This window comes from Pinus tabuliformis, chromosome 8 (assembly GCF_031772625.1).
Source record: "Pinus tabuliformis cultivar Carrire ecotype Pingquan chromosome 8, CPIR1, whole genome shotgun sequence".
In the NCBI taxonomy this organism is placed as follows: Eukaryota; Viridiplantae; Streptophyta; class Pinopsida; order Pinales; family Pinaceae; genus Pinus; species Pinus tabuliformis.
In genome coordinates this window covers 1,023,748,478-1,023,764,927 of record NC_142294.1, presented here as the reverse complement: position 1 = coordinate 1,023,764,927, position 16,450 = coordinate 1,023,748,478, and the positions used below count along the sequence as shown (strand labels likewise).

The 16,450-nt window shown below is 33.5% G+C and overlaps 1 protein-coding gene across 1 annotated transcript in view; it reads right to left on the bottom strand.

Annotated features, from left to right (window-relative positions):
• Positions 1-2,409: 2,409 nt before the first annotated feature.
• LOC149238865 (uncharacterized) overlaps positions 2,410-16,450 on the bottom strand; it is a 47,150-nt gene continuing 33,109 nt past the window's right edge. Inside the window, exon 3 of the mRNA XM_089369688.1 lies at positions 2,410-3,201. Within this exon, the coding sequence (XP_089225814.1) occupies positions 2,410-3,201 (792 nt within the window). The remainder of the gene's footprint in view (positions 3,202-16,450) is intronic.

The window sequence follows — 16,450 nt, the reverse complement described above, 5'->3', positions numbered from 1 at the left end:
ACGCATCAGTGCATCATTACCTTTAATGCACTGCTGTGTATTTATACATTTCATTGCCTACCCGGGTGCCTTTTGTGAAATTTACAACATTGGGGCTTTTGCAAGCATATAAGCATCGATATTGTTTATACAACTCATCAGCACCAGTGCATTGTTACAGATAACTGCTCAGTGCATTGGAGAAGATAAAAGCACCGGGGTTGCAATATTTTTTTGCTTGCCCCGGTGCCCTTCCTAAAAAGTACTGAACATGAATTTTTTGGAAGGCATAGCATTGGGGCAGTATAATTTTCAGGCACCAGTGTTGTTTTCACTCAATGGCCTAGTGCATTTTATTATTAAAGCATCGGTGCTTTTATAAATTTAACGCACCAGTGCTCCAAAAATTTCTTTCCAATTCTGATATTTTTATTTAACTTTATAGCATTGTTTATTTTATATTAGTAGCACACCGGTGTGATTTTTCTAGTAAGCACACTACTAAGAAAACATCTGCTAAAACCTCTGACCACTCAGTTTTTTTAATTGCAATGAATTTTCGTTATCAGCTCTGCTAAAACATCTCCTACCATAAATGGATGTTGTAGCGGAGGTTTTTTTGACAATTTTTTTCCAATTTTATAACACTAAAAACCTTTGCTATAACCTCCACTAGAAGGTATTTTCCTTGTAGTATCTACATTTTGTGGGAGTATGTATGAGTTATTCCATGGAAAAAAATTAAATTATAGTTCATGGTTTGTATCAAAAGGATCTTTGGACAAACTGTCCACCTTTTCGTGTTTTGGGATTATTAAGAATATAAAAAGAATGCTTTAAATTTCTACACAATGTTACATTTCATTTTCATGATATTCCAAAAAGGCAATCACACACCAAACTTTGTGTAGTTATTATTTAATATGATTCTAAAACTACAAACAATCTTCAAGAACATTTCACGTGGCAGAGATGCTTTATTTGTGAGTCATTTCTAGAGGACTCTGTCTATGAACTTCAGAACAAATATTTAACACACTTCTACCAATCATCATCAAATAGATGCACAAAACAAAGGTGATTAATTTAGAATCTTGGGAAATTCATCAAATGTCTAGTTAAAAGAAAACATAGACAATAGGATGCAACATTGAGTTAAGATGAGTTTCCCAAACAAGTTGATGAATACATTAGGTCCAACTTTTAGAAAAATATATTAGAAAACCGAAGATGTCAGAGAATATATATATACACACATTAGAAAAAATTAGAAAACTTAACGTGGGAGAATATATATATATATAATTAGGGTATTCAAAAACTGAGATCTGAGTGAATATTTAGAAACCTTGATATTCTTACTTAATAGATAAGATTCACAATTTTAAGTGGGAGCAAGGATTAAAATGAAATTAAATATTATAATTTACTTATTTTTAAATTACATGTAATAGGGTAAAAATCTTGCAAAATGTTTTTTTTCAGAGAAAAAAAGCAACATAGATTATATTAAGTTGATATAAAGATCAATATACATGGAAGTTACAGGAACCTCAGTCGAAATAAAAAGATCATAAAGATAGGGAAAAAACATATAGTTCCCCAAAAGTGCAGAATGAGATCAGATGTAACCCTCAAAAAGATGCATAACATAAGACTTAGAATATCACAAGAAATGGACCGTGGAGGGCCGCAAGACAAGCTATGGATCGACATGTTCTGATTGGTCTATCAGTGAGACAATGCTGCCCAAAAACGTATCCAGCTAGTCCAAGGAAGGCATGGACCCCGAAATAGAGATCAAAATGGAGTCAAGGGGCTGACAGATATTCTGGAAGATGCGTCTGTTCCTCCATTTCCAGATGTACCAGCAAGTGAGGATGAAAAGAGCGCGCCAGGAGGGGCGCTGGGCACTCCACCAGAAGAAACCATCCTATACAGAGGGAAAAAACCTGTGAGAAAAACCATAAATCAGAGAAAGCTCGTACGAGATTGAAGAGGCAGCAGCACACTCGAAGAACATATGAGTGTTTGATTCAGCTTCAGATAAGCACAGTTGACACCTGCCAGGGCCCTGCCATCCTTTTTTTTGAAGAACCTCCCAGGTGAGGTTCTTGTTAGAGAAGAGTAGCCATGAGAAGAGGATCGACTTAAGAGGGCAGGGAGCTTTCCAGAGTTTGGTGGGAAAGGTAGGGGAAGATAGCGGAAGGTCGGATGAGAGGAGAGAATAGAGGTTTCTGACAGTAACAGGTAGGGAGGGTTCTCAAAAGACCAAAACAATTCGTCCTTTGTACCAGATTGAACGAATCCTTTGTTTGAGAAGCTGTTGGTAGCAGAAAGCCATAAGGGGCAGAGGGGAGGGGGTAAAGCTAATTGTATTTCATTTTTCCAGATTGGCTTCTGCGAGGACCACGAATCTATAAGTTTATTCTAGGTGAAAAGGCCCTTTGAGTGGAAGAAGGAAAGTAAAGCTGGGAGAATCATGGATTCAAGCTTATGCTGAGTGGGGTCGATACCAATGAGAACGCCTTCGCCAGAAAAGATTGACCATCTCAAATTCTCCATGAAAAAAGACTGTAACTTCCTGAAACACAGCCAAATTGTGGAGCCAGTTCTGATGCCTAAAGTTGATCTCCTGTACCAGTATGATATATTCCGACCTTTGAGATATTTCTGATTGATGAAGGTGCTCCATGGATTTTTGCCATATATGCCTCTGAGGAGAGATTTGAAAAGGAGCGCTTTACCAAAATACTTCATGTGCAGAAGGCCCCAACCGCCGGTCTTCCTCGGTCTAGTGATGGAATCCATCTTCACAAGGTGGAACTTAGACTGGTAAGTGCGACCGCCCCACATGAAGTTTGCAGCCAAGGACTTCATTTTTTTGGAGACGGATGCCGGCAGAAGAAAAAGGTGACTCCAATAAACCGCTAGCTGGGAAAGCACTGCCTGAACCAAAATAAATCTACCTGCCAGAGAAAGAAAACGCATTTCCCAGCATGAAATTTTGTTGTAGAAGCGGTCGATTAGCCAATTCCAGTCTCGAATGCAGTACCCTTTTGCTTTTAAGCGGAACCCCAAATATGTGAAGCCATCCCTTATCAGCGCGAGATTTATACCAAAACGATCTGCTATCCATTGTGCTATTGCAAGATTAGTTTCATTATGATGTAGCACAGATTTCCCTTTATTAATGGTCAAGGTCGTGGCTGATTGAAATTTCTGAAAAATCACATATAAACAGGCCCATGTAGATTTGCACAGCATTGCAAAAATTAAGATGTCATCAACAAAAAGATTGTGGGATAGAGTAATGTTCTTGCACATCTTAATCGGTCTACACCTTCCCTCAGCAACAGCTAAATTAATCTGGGCACTCTAGCATTGCATTTCACATTTGTATAAAACAACTTGCACATAACATAATTTACAAAGAAAAGTCACATGCATGAAATCAATTGAGTTATTATACTTATCAAATGAATCAAATGAAATTACATCTAGATTCTAAGATCAATCTTTACCATGTAGGAGAAGACTATATAGTCACATAAGATGATAGTTGGTAAATCCGAACAACAAAATAGATCATAAAAACTTATAGTAAATCCAAATAGGAAAATAAATCATAAGAATTAATTCAATTTGCAATAACTCTTCTTTGAGTAATAAAAATGAATTCACACATACCCATTATTAAATTGTAACTTCAATAAGTAATACATGTCTACCTAAACTCTATACAAATAAAATTGTATTAAACCAAAATTATAATAATTTTTTAAAAAATTGAGTACAAATAAATATATATAAATATAATTCTGAGAAAAAATAATAAAAATACAAAATCTTATATAAATTTTCTTTATTCTCAAGCCATTTTTAATATTAATTTTCATTTATATGAAAAATAATTTTATATCCTTTTATAATGAACCAAAGGCCATGACAATTTCAATTTTGATACTATGGATAGATAGTGGGTGAACAATTTCTTCGGTTTTTATAAACACATAAAACACTTACCAACGGTGTACAAAATTTTATAACCAGCCTTTTAAATCCACCGATTGTAACCCAACAAGTACAATTAAACAACCATATAAATGTGCAAAGTGAATCAACCTTCAAGTCATATGGGACAATAGTATATTTAGTATTTTATTTTTGAGAGATTAGAAATTAGTTAAAGTTATTGGTGTTTATTATTATAAGTTAAATCACGGAGTTGGTAGAATCAAATAGGTTTGATTTACTATATTTTGCTATCAAAAATCGAATTTGGTTGACTTTACGTCATTTTCTTGCTCTGATAATTTTCGGGTTAGATGCGCAAACCATACCATACGACTATTACGAATCACGATCGAATTCATTTTACAATTAATGGTTGGTAGTTGATGTTTTATGATATGTTGACTGGTGGGTGTGGAAACCAATATTAAAAAAATTTGTTTTGTTGTATTGGCAATGACCTATGGGTGTGGAAACCAATATTAAAATATTTTAATGTGACGCTGACTCTTGATTGCACCTTTATAATGTCGTTGTAGCAGCACCAAATTGTACAAAGACCATATATAAACATTAAGATTCAAAAATTAATATTAAAATCAAGTATTACTTTGTCTTGACTTTCAGTTATTTGGTTTATATAGTTTCAAATTGTATCTAAATGATAAATATATCTTTGTTTCAGTGTATAAACTTTATGTATTATTTAGGGAATCATTATGGTTTATATATACATTAATTTTATTTTTATAAAATTTATTATATTAATATATAATAAATAAAGGTTATATAGTAACTAAAGGTTATATTCTACGACAAATTATGAAGCATGCCTCAATAACATCTTTAAAGTTATGAAGCATGCCTCAATAACATCTTTAAAGTTATAGCCAATAGGATTAAAGATAAATACTAATAAAAATGTTTGCAATAAATATAAAAATAACTTGTGAAGTTAAACTTTCTTAAATTTAAAATTATATAATACGTTTGACCAAAATAATAGGTGATCAGACTCAAATTAAATGCATAATACATGTCGGAGCCACGCATAATAATATAATATCAACAAATATCATGTTTAAAATATAATAAGTAATCTAATATAAATTGTGAAGTAATTATGTATAGATCATTAAAGTAGATTACATTATTGTTATTATCTGAAATAATTATTTTTTATTTTGAAATGATACCTATTATAGTATACAAAAAGTTTATGGGGTAGTTTAATTGGTGATAGTCGTGATGATAAAGTATTATGTAGCAAAAGTTTATATGATCAAATCCTCTCGATTTTCCTATGTTTGTGAAAGGGGAGTATTTAGGCACCTAAAAATTATAGTGGTAGCAATTAGAATCGACCACATGACATGTGAGTACGAGACTGGCCTAGTTGTCGATTCCTCTAGATACAAAAAGAAAAAAAAGAAAAAAATATAATCAAGAAAAGTCAACATGGGTCTCATGTTTTGGAAATTATATGTACATTAGTCAACCGTAGTCAACATGAACATAATGTTTTGGAAATTATACAACCATTGTAAAAAAAAGACAACCATAGTCAACATGGGCATCATATCTTGGAAATTATACGTACATTAGTCAACAAAAGTAAACCATAGTCAACATGGGCATCATTGTTTGGAAATTATGTGTACATTATTCAAATGGAGTCAAAGAAAAGTCCACCATAGTCAACAAAAGTCAACCATTAACAACAAAAGGCAATTGTAGTAAACTATAGTCAACATGGGTATCATGTTTTGGAAATTATATATCTATTACTTAACCATAGTCAACAAAAGTCAACTATAGTTAGGGATAGTCAAGACGGATGTCATGTTTAGCCATAATCAACTACAGACATCATGTCCATAGACAATGTGGACATAGACATTAATATAGCCATTAAATCTAATAAACTTAACTTAAATAACTTTACATAATAAATTTAATTTTTAATACTTGATATAATTTTAATGTTAATATATTTTAAGTGTTTCAATTTTTAATTTTTAATGTAACATTTCAAATTGTATTATAACTTAGTACTATAACTTTAATATTACACTTTATATTGTTCACAATGTGAATCACATCGCAATCCATTGAACAACAAATTACATCGCAATGTGATGAACAACAAAAAAAATTACAATATGGTCAAGAAAAAACATCATTGCAATGCGATGACCAACAAACAACATTGCAATATGATAGACAACAAATAATGTCACAATGTGACAAACAACAAATAAGGTGACAATATGATGAATAATAAACATCATCCCAATGTGATGAACAACAATCAACATCGCAATGTGACAAACAATAAATGTCATTGCAATGTGAGGAACAATTTCGTAAGGTGACAAACAATAAATATCATTACAATAGGGCTAATAAAAAACAATGTTGTAGTGCGCCAAACAACAAATGATGTTAATGTGATGAACAATAAACGTTATTGCAATGTGATGAACAATAAACAATATTACAATGTGATGAACAATAAACTTCGTCACAACATGACAGAAAAAATGGCATCATAATGTGATGAACTTCAAAACATCATCAAAATTGGACAAAAAATTGATATTGAAATACAAAAAACAAAATAATCGAGAGCCATGGTCAACCATGACCTTCCCTTGGTTAACTGAGGTCAAACATGGTCTTGGAATCGAGCATAGTTAACCGTTGATAACAAGGTGGCCATATGTGGTCAACGTAGTCAAGATGTCCAACCATGTTCAATCAAGGTCAAAGATGGCTAAACCATGGCCAATAATGATCTACATGGTTGACTATGGTTTAACTATGGTCAACCATGGTCAACCATGGTCAGGATGGTTAAGATGACTAACCATGGTCAACATGAATTACAAAATGTGATGAAAAATAAACAATATCATAATGTGATGAACAACAAACGTCAAATGACAAAAATGATGTTGCAATGTGATAAACAAAAAACAATGTCACAATATAACCTTAATAACTTTAATATTGTTTGCAATGTTGAAATCATCGCAATGTGTTGAACAAAAATTGGCATTGTAATATGATGAACAACAAACATCGTTGCAACATAATGGATACGAAACAATATTGCAATGTCACAAACAAAGAAAAAAATCATAATGTGACAAACAACATATATCATCAGAATGTGATGGACAATAAACATCATCACAATGTGATGAACAACATCGCAATGTGATAAAAAACAAACATCATTGCAACATGATGAATAATAAACGTATTTACATTGTGACGAACAACCAACATCAGTGCAATGTGACGAATAATGTTATAATGTGGCAAATAATAAGCATCATCGCAACTCACAATCAATAAATGACGTCGCAATGTGCCAAACAAAAATGTAAATGTGACAAACTATAAACAACATCAAACTGTGATGAACAACAAACTTTGTCATAATGTGACACATAAAAAATGACATCATAATGTGATGAACATCAAACATCACTACAATTGGACAAAAAAATGATGTTGCAATGCGACAAACAAAACCATTGAGGCACATGGTCATCCATGATCTTCCCTTGGTTGATGGAAGTCAAACATAATCAACCATGGTCATATATGGTTGAGCATAGTCAATGATTGACAACAAGATGGCCATATGCGGTCAGCATAGTCAAGATACCAAAGCATATTTAACTAAGGTCAAACATGGCTAAACCATGGTTAATAATAGTCTACATGGTCAACATGGTTGATTATGGTTAATCAGGGTAAATCATGGTCAACATGGTTAAGATCGCTAACCATGGTTAACATGGATGTCATAGTGTGACAAATCACAAACTTAATTGCAAGGTGATGAACAACAAGCAATGTCACAATGTGATGAATAACAAACAATGTCACAATGTGATGAACAACAAAAATTTCATAATGTGATGAGTGAAAAATGCCATCACAATGTCACTAGCAATAAATGTCATTGTAATGTGATGAACAATAACTAACATCATAATGTGATGAACAATAAAAAAAATAAAACAACACAAACAATAAATGCCATCGCAATTGTGACGAACAATAAATCTCATTGTAACATGATGAATGAAAAACAACATTGAAATGTGCCAAACAACAAATGATGCCAAAACACATGATCAAACTTCATTGTAATTGAACAAAACAATGATGTTGTAATGCCACAAGCAAAAATATTGAGATCCATGGTAAACTATGTTTAACTAAGCTAACCATGATCTTCCCTTAGTTCACTAAGGTCAGACATAATCAACCATGGTCATAGGTGGTTGAGAATAGTCAATCATAGACAACAAGGGCATCCATGATCAAGATGGCCAAGGTAAAAGTTGGTCAAACTACCATCAACAATGATCTACATGGTCAGCATGGTTTCCAATGGTTAACCATGGTCAAAATGGCCAACCATGATCAACATGGATGCCAATGGTTAACCATGTTCAGCATGGGCATCATGATCAACCATGGTCGATCACAATCATCTATAGTTGAATTTTGACAACCTTGTTCTATGATGTCTAGCCATAGTTAAGTAGACATTGACCATAGTCAACCATGGTCAACTAAGATCAACCATGTTAAAGGAACCTAAAAGATAGTCAAACCATGGGGAATTCAACTTGTTCACAATATCTTATTGCATTCATTCATAAAGGGGGTTTTTAAATTATGAAAAATAGAGTTAATATATTGTAGGTATTGTTGGTGGGGGAGGAATGTGAGGTAAAGGGAAATTATAGGTATTGGGGGATGTAAAAAGGGATATTTCATGAAAATAGGGGTTACTTTTAGTAGAAATTTTTCTTGGAAATGGGTTCTACAAAAGAATTTTGGAAGGTTTTTATCATATCTAGTGAGATTAGGGTAGTCTACAATATCCCATGAACACAAGCACTATGACATAGGTTGACTACATGAAGACTCCATGGGTCAGATATGGTCTTCAAGTTCAACCTTGTTCAACGATGTTCAAACAAGCTCAACCATGGCCAACCATGTTAATCCATGCCCAAACACAATAAATCATGGGCAACATGGTTGACCATCGTCAACATGGTCAAAGCATTGACATCCATGGTGAACATGAAGAACATGGTCTACCATGTGCATGGTCAACCATAACTTGATCATATCTGGTATTAGAGTGGTCTGCTATTTCTCTATTTTTTTGTGCATGTCCCCAATGAGGTTGGGGTATAAGTCGCTTCTTGTGCTTGGCATTGGAATTATTAAATATATCATGAACTTGCTGGTAGATGTGATGGATGTGTTCAATAAACCTAGTTACCTTATCAGCCTTGGACTATACATATGTGGATTATGTCTCTGTATTCACATTAGGCATGCTGACATCAATCAAACAAAATCGTTGAAATCCCAGACCCACTTAAAAGGGATTGCGACCAATCGAGCTATGGAGAGCTTTGTTATAGTTGTGTTGCACATAAGGAAGGCTCATATCCCATGTTCATGGATGCTTGGAGTTATACATGCAAAGTATGTTCACTATCATCATGTTGATGAACTTTGTCTGACCGTCAGTCTAGGGATGTAATGTGTTGTGAAAAATACTAAGAGGTGGGGGGGGTGTGAATCAATATTTTAAAAACTCACAAGAATAAATTTGTTTTCTGAAATATGTACGCAACTTTACTAAACCCAACTCCTGTATGTATGTGACTGTTTTAAAAGAAACTAATATATGCTTAGTAAACTTTTAAAACAACTAATTATTTATCTATTAAACTTAAACCAGAATGTAAGAGATTTATCAGGCATTTGATAAGTAGTAAGTAGGTGTAGTAAGAACAAAAATAAAGTATTACACATGAGAAACACACATGAACACCAATATTTAAGGTGGAAACCCAATGTGGGAGAAACCATTGTTGTCGTCTCAATCTTCAAACTTATTAATATCAAAAACTTTTTACATTCTTGTACTGGTGCAGACTCATGCCAGTATGTAGGCACCCACCTGCTGAAGACTACAACCTTCATTCATTCTCCATCTCCTACTAGAAGGGAGCTCCAACCCCCTAATCTGATCACCAACTACTACTGGCAGGAAGCTTCGACTTCTTCACTAAAGGCTCCAACCCTCAGCAACATCTGTGGATGGAATTTCATAAATTTCACACTGGATCCACCTCTTTTAATACATTACAACTTGTAGATCAACTGAAGAAAAAACCAACTTAATTCAAACATAACAGTGATATCACTGTAACTAGAACACATAATTGAACTCAAAATATTGCATCAACATAAAGAATCAATTGTAACACTAATCATTCATATTCCAACATGTATATGCTACTTCAATTAAGGAAACCCACATGTATATGTGCTTTTCTGTAGAGAAACCTATGTACAGATCTCAATATACTAAAAACTTTAATTCTGAATCAGACACGAAGTTGAACAGAGTTATTCTGAAATATTTTGTTAGCTTACAGAACCCTCATACAGTTAGCAACATCAATAATATTTTCAACCAATCAACATGTAACCAAATTCAACTTCATCATTCAATCAGTTCTACTTCATACATTATCACTCAACCCAGATCAACATGAGGACATCATTGACAGACAATAGAGATACAACAACATTGATCATGTTAATTAGTCATTTATGAACAAAAACCCTTCCTTTATATACTCGACTTTGAAGAAACGAACCCATGTGTATACGAGACTTCACTGAGACCAAACTATGTACATATCTGCAAATTTTGACCTAAAATTGCGCAACTCTTCATAACTTTAGAAAGACCCAAATCATAATATTCATTGATAAAAACATGTGTCAATAATTAGATCTAGTCAATCCATGAGCAAATCATACAATGGAAAGTCATTTCATGTCTCATGATCCTAACCCATCATTGTATTCATTGGTGCATAATTATTTCAGATCTATGTGTTAACTATGGCCCTTACAATGAAAATATACTTTAGATTGAAGTATCCATCAAAAACCATTTCATATGCACACATATCACTTTGATGTTCACCTCCTTATATAGTTAGAGCCTTAGCAAATACCATGAGTCAAAACTACACTAGTGTCGGTGGTAATCTTGGACAGGATCCAGTAATCGTTAGTGGGCTCAATATTGTGGGCTAATACCATGGTAACGACCCTTGGTATTCTTAAACTAGTGCGCCTTCATGTACACGACTTTTCTTCTTTGTACCTGTGTGTATATTTGACTTGGCCATGATGAACCCGCATATAGATCTTCAAATATTCACCTTTATAAAACTTCTGATTTTGATCTGTAAACCTTTGTCCCATCATTCTGTTATTCTATTCCATCACTCTGTCACCTCTGAATTGACCTGTGGATTCATCTAGTTACCATATACTTGTTCTGTTACAAGTGAGTTTCCATCAAGGACAACACATGCATCATAATGCCAACAATCTCCCCCTTTGGACTTGATGGCAACCATGTTGGTGTTGATCACCTCAACCTGTAGAAACTTGTTAGATACATCAAATATCCCAAACACCAAGATACTATCCCCCTTTGACATCAAGGGAATAGGGCGGACCAAATCTCCCCCCCTTTGGATCTGATTTTCACTATACTGTCCATGCTCCCGCTAAGCACATGCTGAATATTCATAAAGATTTTCAAATGAATAACATGACTCTATAACTCAACTGAGTGTGACCTTCATATCACCAAGGACTCATACTTACTTCAATCAGCCAACCAAGTGGGGATACGTATTTGAATCAACCATGCAACCAAGTGGGATTACATATTTTACATAACCTCAAAAGTCCATACATGACTGAATATAAAAATTATTACATCATAGGTCTCCACATGATATTTACATCAAATGACAAATATGACATTAATAACTGAGACCAAAAGATCATAATAGTAGCATAATTCAACAACCATAATGCCAACAATGCATTATATTCTGCAAGTCTAATGCTCCCCCTAAACCTATGTGACCTATTCATTGTTAAAAACTCATTCATCAAAGCATCTTCATCAATTAAATAAATATCAATGAGAAAAACATAACTGTCAAATCATAGCTGCCAAATCAAATAAAGAAAAATCAAGACCAAGAAAAATCAAATCATAGTTGTCAGTAGCATGTCAGAGGTTGATCTTGAGTCTGTCCCACTGTTTTTCTATTAGAGAAAAACATATGTGACTTTCTGCAAAGAAAAGTGCATATTTACATGACTATACTTCATGAAACCTGCGTACAGAAATAAACCTTCTGAATTTTCACATGTAGACTAAGCAAACTAGATTAACAACAAAATGAGGTAGAGACAAATCCTAATTTTTGTCTGAGATATTGAATGCTTCTTTGGGAAGAGGTTTAGTAAATATATCAACAAATTGTTCTTTAGAGGGAACATACTCCAATTTAACCTTTTTCTCAAGCACTTGTTCCTGTAGAAAGTGATACTTAATTGGAATATTCTTGGTCTTAGTGTGCATAACAATTTTTTTTGAAATACTAATAGCACTTGTATTACACATAGGATGGAGAGGGGTGGAGAAAATTTGATTTATATATATTGTAATGTTTGCATCATCTAGAGAAGTTGTGTGCAACAAGATGCAACAACCACATATTCTGATTCCACTATAGATAAGGAAATGGAACTTTGTTTCTTATTAAACCAAGATACCAATCAGGGTCCCATGTAAAATGCACCTCCACTAGTGCTTTTCCGATCATCAACATTTCCAGCCCAATCCACATTTGTGTATGAATGAAGGGTAAGATCTGCATCTTTAGGAAACCATAGACCAAAGTCTTGGTTTCCTTGGAGATATTTGAATATTATGGTTGGTTTACTGTGGTAGAATCATCATTAGAACTAAGGCTACATCCTGTCATCATGGGAGTACATACATGTTTGCAATCTTCCATCCCATACTTCTTCAAAATCTACTTGAGATATTTTGTTTGTGAGATAAAGATGCCATATTTTGCTTGTTTCACTTGTAGACCAAGAAAATAGGTTAGTTTCCCAAGTAAACACATTTCAAATTCTTTCTTCATAATAGAAGCAAAGTTTTGACTCATAGATTCTTCATTACTGCCAAAGATGATATCATCAACATAAACAACAATCATTAGTAGTTTATCACCCTCAATTTTTGTGTACAATTTTCTTTCTGCGGATCCTTTTGTGAAACCTTGTTGTTGAAGATATTTGTCAAGACGATAATACCATGCCCTCAAAGCTTCTTTTAGCCCATATAAAGCCTTTTTGAGTTTGCATACAAGGTTTTCATCATTCCCCAAAATTAATCCTTCTAGTTGTTAAATATATACTTCTTTTTCTAGATCTCCATTAAGGAAATCATATTTTACATCCATTTTATAAACTTTTAAATGTCGAAAACTTGGAAATGGAAGAAATTTTTTTATGGCTTCAAGTATAGCTACTGGTGCAAAAGTTTCTTCAAATTCTATACCTTCTTGTTGAGCATAACCTTTATAAACAATTCTAGCTTTGTTCCTAATGAGCTCTCCATTTTCATTCAACTTATTTTTGAATATCCATTTTGTCTCAATAACATTTTTATCATGAGGCCTTGGAACCAATTCCCAAGTATCATTATTTTTAATTTGATCAAGTTCTTCATTCATGGCCTTAACCCAACATTCATCTTTACTAGCTTGATTTACATTTTTTGGTTCAATGGTGGATAATAAAGCTAGATAACTATGAGATCCTACAAGGGTTCCTCTTGTTTGTACCCTAGATTCCTTTTCTCCTAGAATTTGAGTTTTTAGATGATTCTTTTGAACATACCTGGATGGAGCCTTTTCTTTGTCTAATGTGTCTTATTTTGCTACTTCATTAGTTTCTTCTTCTATATCATTGTGATTTGATGTGGGAAAGCATTCATCATCATCATCCTCTTTTTCTGTTGTTACATTTTTGGGATTTGTGAATTCTTCATTAATCACAACATCAATGCATTCAACAATTTTCCAAAGTCTCTTATTGTAACATTTGTATCCTTTGCTTCTAGATGAGTAACCAAGAAGGATTCCTTCATCTACTCTAGCTTCAAACTTACCAAGTTTTTCATCATTGTTTTTTATGAAACATTTTCTTCCAAACTCCAAAATGCTTTATAGCGGGAGGCTTACCATACCAAAGTTCATACAAATTTTTATCACTATTCACACGAACATGAGCCTTGTTGAGAATATTTACTGCGGTATGTGCAACTTCACCTAAGGAGGTGTTAGGAATTCTAGAGTCATCAAGCATAAGACAAGCCATTTTTTGAATAGTTCTATTGATTCTTTCTGCTACGCCATTTTTTTGAGGAGTTATAGCTACAGAAAATTGTCTTTTTATGTCACGGTGTTCACAAAAATCAAAGAATTCATCTGATATGTATTCTCCTCCTTAATCAGATCTGAGACATTTCATTTTTAGATATAATTCATTTTCAACTAATGCTTTGAATACTTTAAATTTAGCAAATGCTTCATCTTCTAATTTCAATAAACCAATCCAACACATTCTAGAAAAGTCATCAATGAATAAGATATAGTATTGTTTTCTACGAAGTGACTTTTTCTTTACTGGTCCACACAAATCAATATTTATAAGTTCAAGAGGCTTACTTTTTGATCCTTCTTTGGCGTTGAATTGAACTCTGGTTTGCTTACCAAATTGACATGACTTACATATGGTACTTTCTAGTAGGGTGATGTTGGGCAGATCACGAACAACTTTGAGCTTGCCTAATTTGCTTATTTGAGAGAAGCTTAGATGTCCCAACATTTTGTACCATAACCAGTTTTCCTCTGCCTTGCCTAGCTAACATTGTTCTTGGCCACCTTTCAATATACAGATTTCTTTTGGATCTTGTTCCTTTTATTACGATCTTTCCTATGTCAAGTTCATGAACCACACATTCTCTTGAGCGGAATACCGCCTCATTTCCTTGGCCACACATTTGGCTAACACTAAACATGTTATGGTTTAATCCATCAACATACATAACATTACCATCTTTAAACTTTTCTTTTAGAAAAACATAACCTTTACCCTTAATGACAATAGACGAGTCATTTCCAAAAGTGACATTCTTTTCTTTCTCTAAAGAATTGTATGAAATATGTTTATCTTTATCATTTGTCATGTGTTTTGAGCATCCACTATCAATGTACCATTGATTTTATTGTCCTTCTACAAAGAATGTTATGCCACAACTTTTAGACTGTCACTCCTTCCTTATCCATACCTTAGAATTCGTTGATATTTGCTCTTTTTGAGATGTTCGTTATAATTTTCTCCTGCATTCAGATTCTTCATGTCTAAATTTATTGAAAAATGAGCATTCAATTTCATCTTTAAGAGGTGAGAATTTATTATAAGTGTTCTTCTTGATTCCTTTCTCATTCCTATGTTTTCTTGCTTCTCTAGTCTTGATGGCTTTGTATGCAACACATTGAGCAGCCTTATGATGAAAATTATGACATGAGAAACATTATCCATTAAAGAAGAAATTTATGTCATCATAGAATATTCTGGTATTGTTTACCTTTTCACTGGTGCCTCTGTAAGTTGTTCATCCTTGGATTAGAGTGAACATGATTTACCTGTGGAATGCCTTTATTCTTTTGTTGAGGACTAAAGCTTTGCTAACTCGTTTTTGTTGCATTTAGATAACTTCTGGTGGTGGTTGAAGAATTTTCTATTTGAGATGTTTCTCCAGTGTATCCAAGACCTGTCTTCATAAGAGGAGAGCATTGTACCTTGATAATTTCATCTAAGGTTTCATATCCTTTAGCAAATCTAAGATTCAAAGTTTTTATTTTCTCAAGTTCCTTTCTTAGACTTACTACTTCACATTCTAACTTCTCATTATGATTTCCTTTTCCATGAGTTGATGCTTCAATGTGTCTATGGCTACTTTGTTTTCTTCCAAGAAAATTTTGAGTAGAGTAATTTCTTCAAAGAAATATCTTTCCTCTAAAGCATCCACAAATTTATCATTATACTCATTATTATTTTTCTCAAAATCCATGAGTAATTTAAGATCTTGATAAGATTCTCCTTCTTCACTATTGACAAGCCATCACTATCTCCATGAGTATAATAAATTATTCTATTATAAAACCTTCTCATATTACCTTTCGTAGTATCCTTCCCTTTGTCATGGTTGTCTTTATGAGGACATTTAGTAGCATAATGACCAACTCTACCACAAGAAAAACATTTGAAGTGAAACTTACCTCTGAACCATCCGATGCCCAGTTGAAGTTTCTTTACAAATTTCACCTCATCTTCTTCTGATATATATCCTAATTCCTTGTTTTCTTGCGTTTATTTTCCTTTTGCAGATGCTTTAAATGCATCTTCTCTGACTTCTAAGGGACCTCCTTTCTTCATT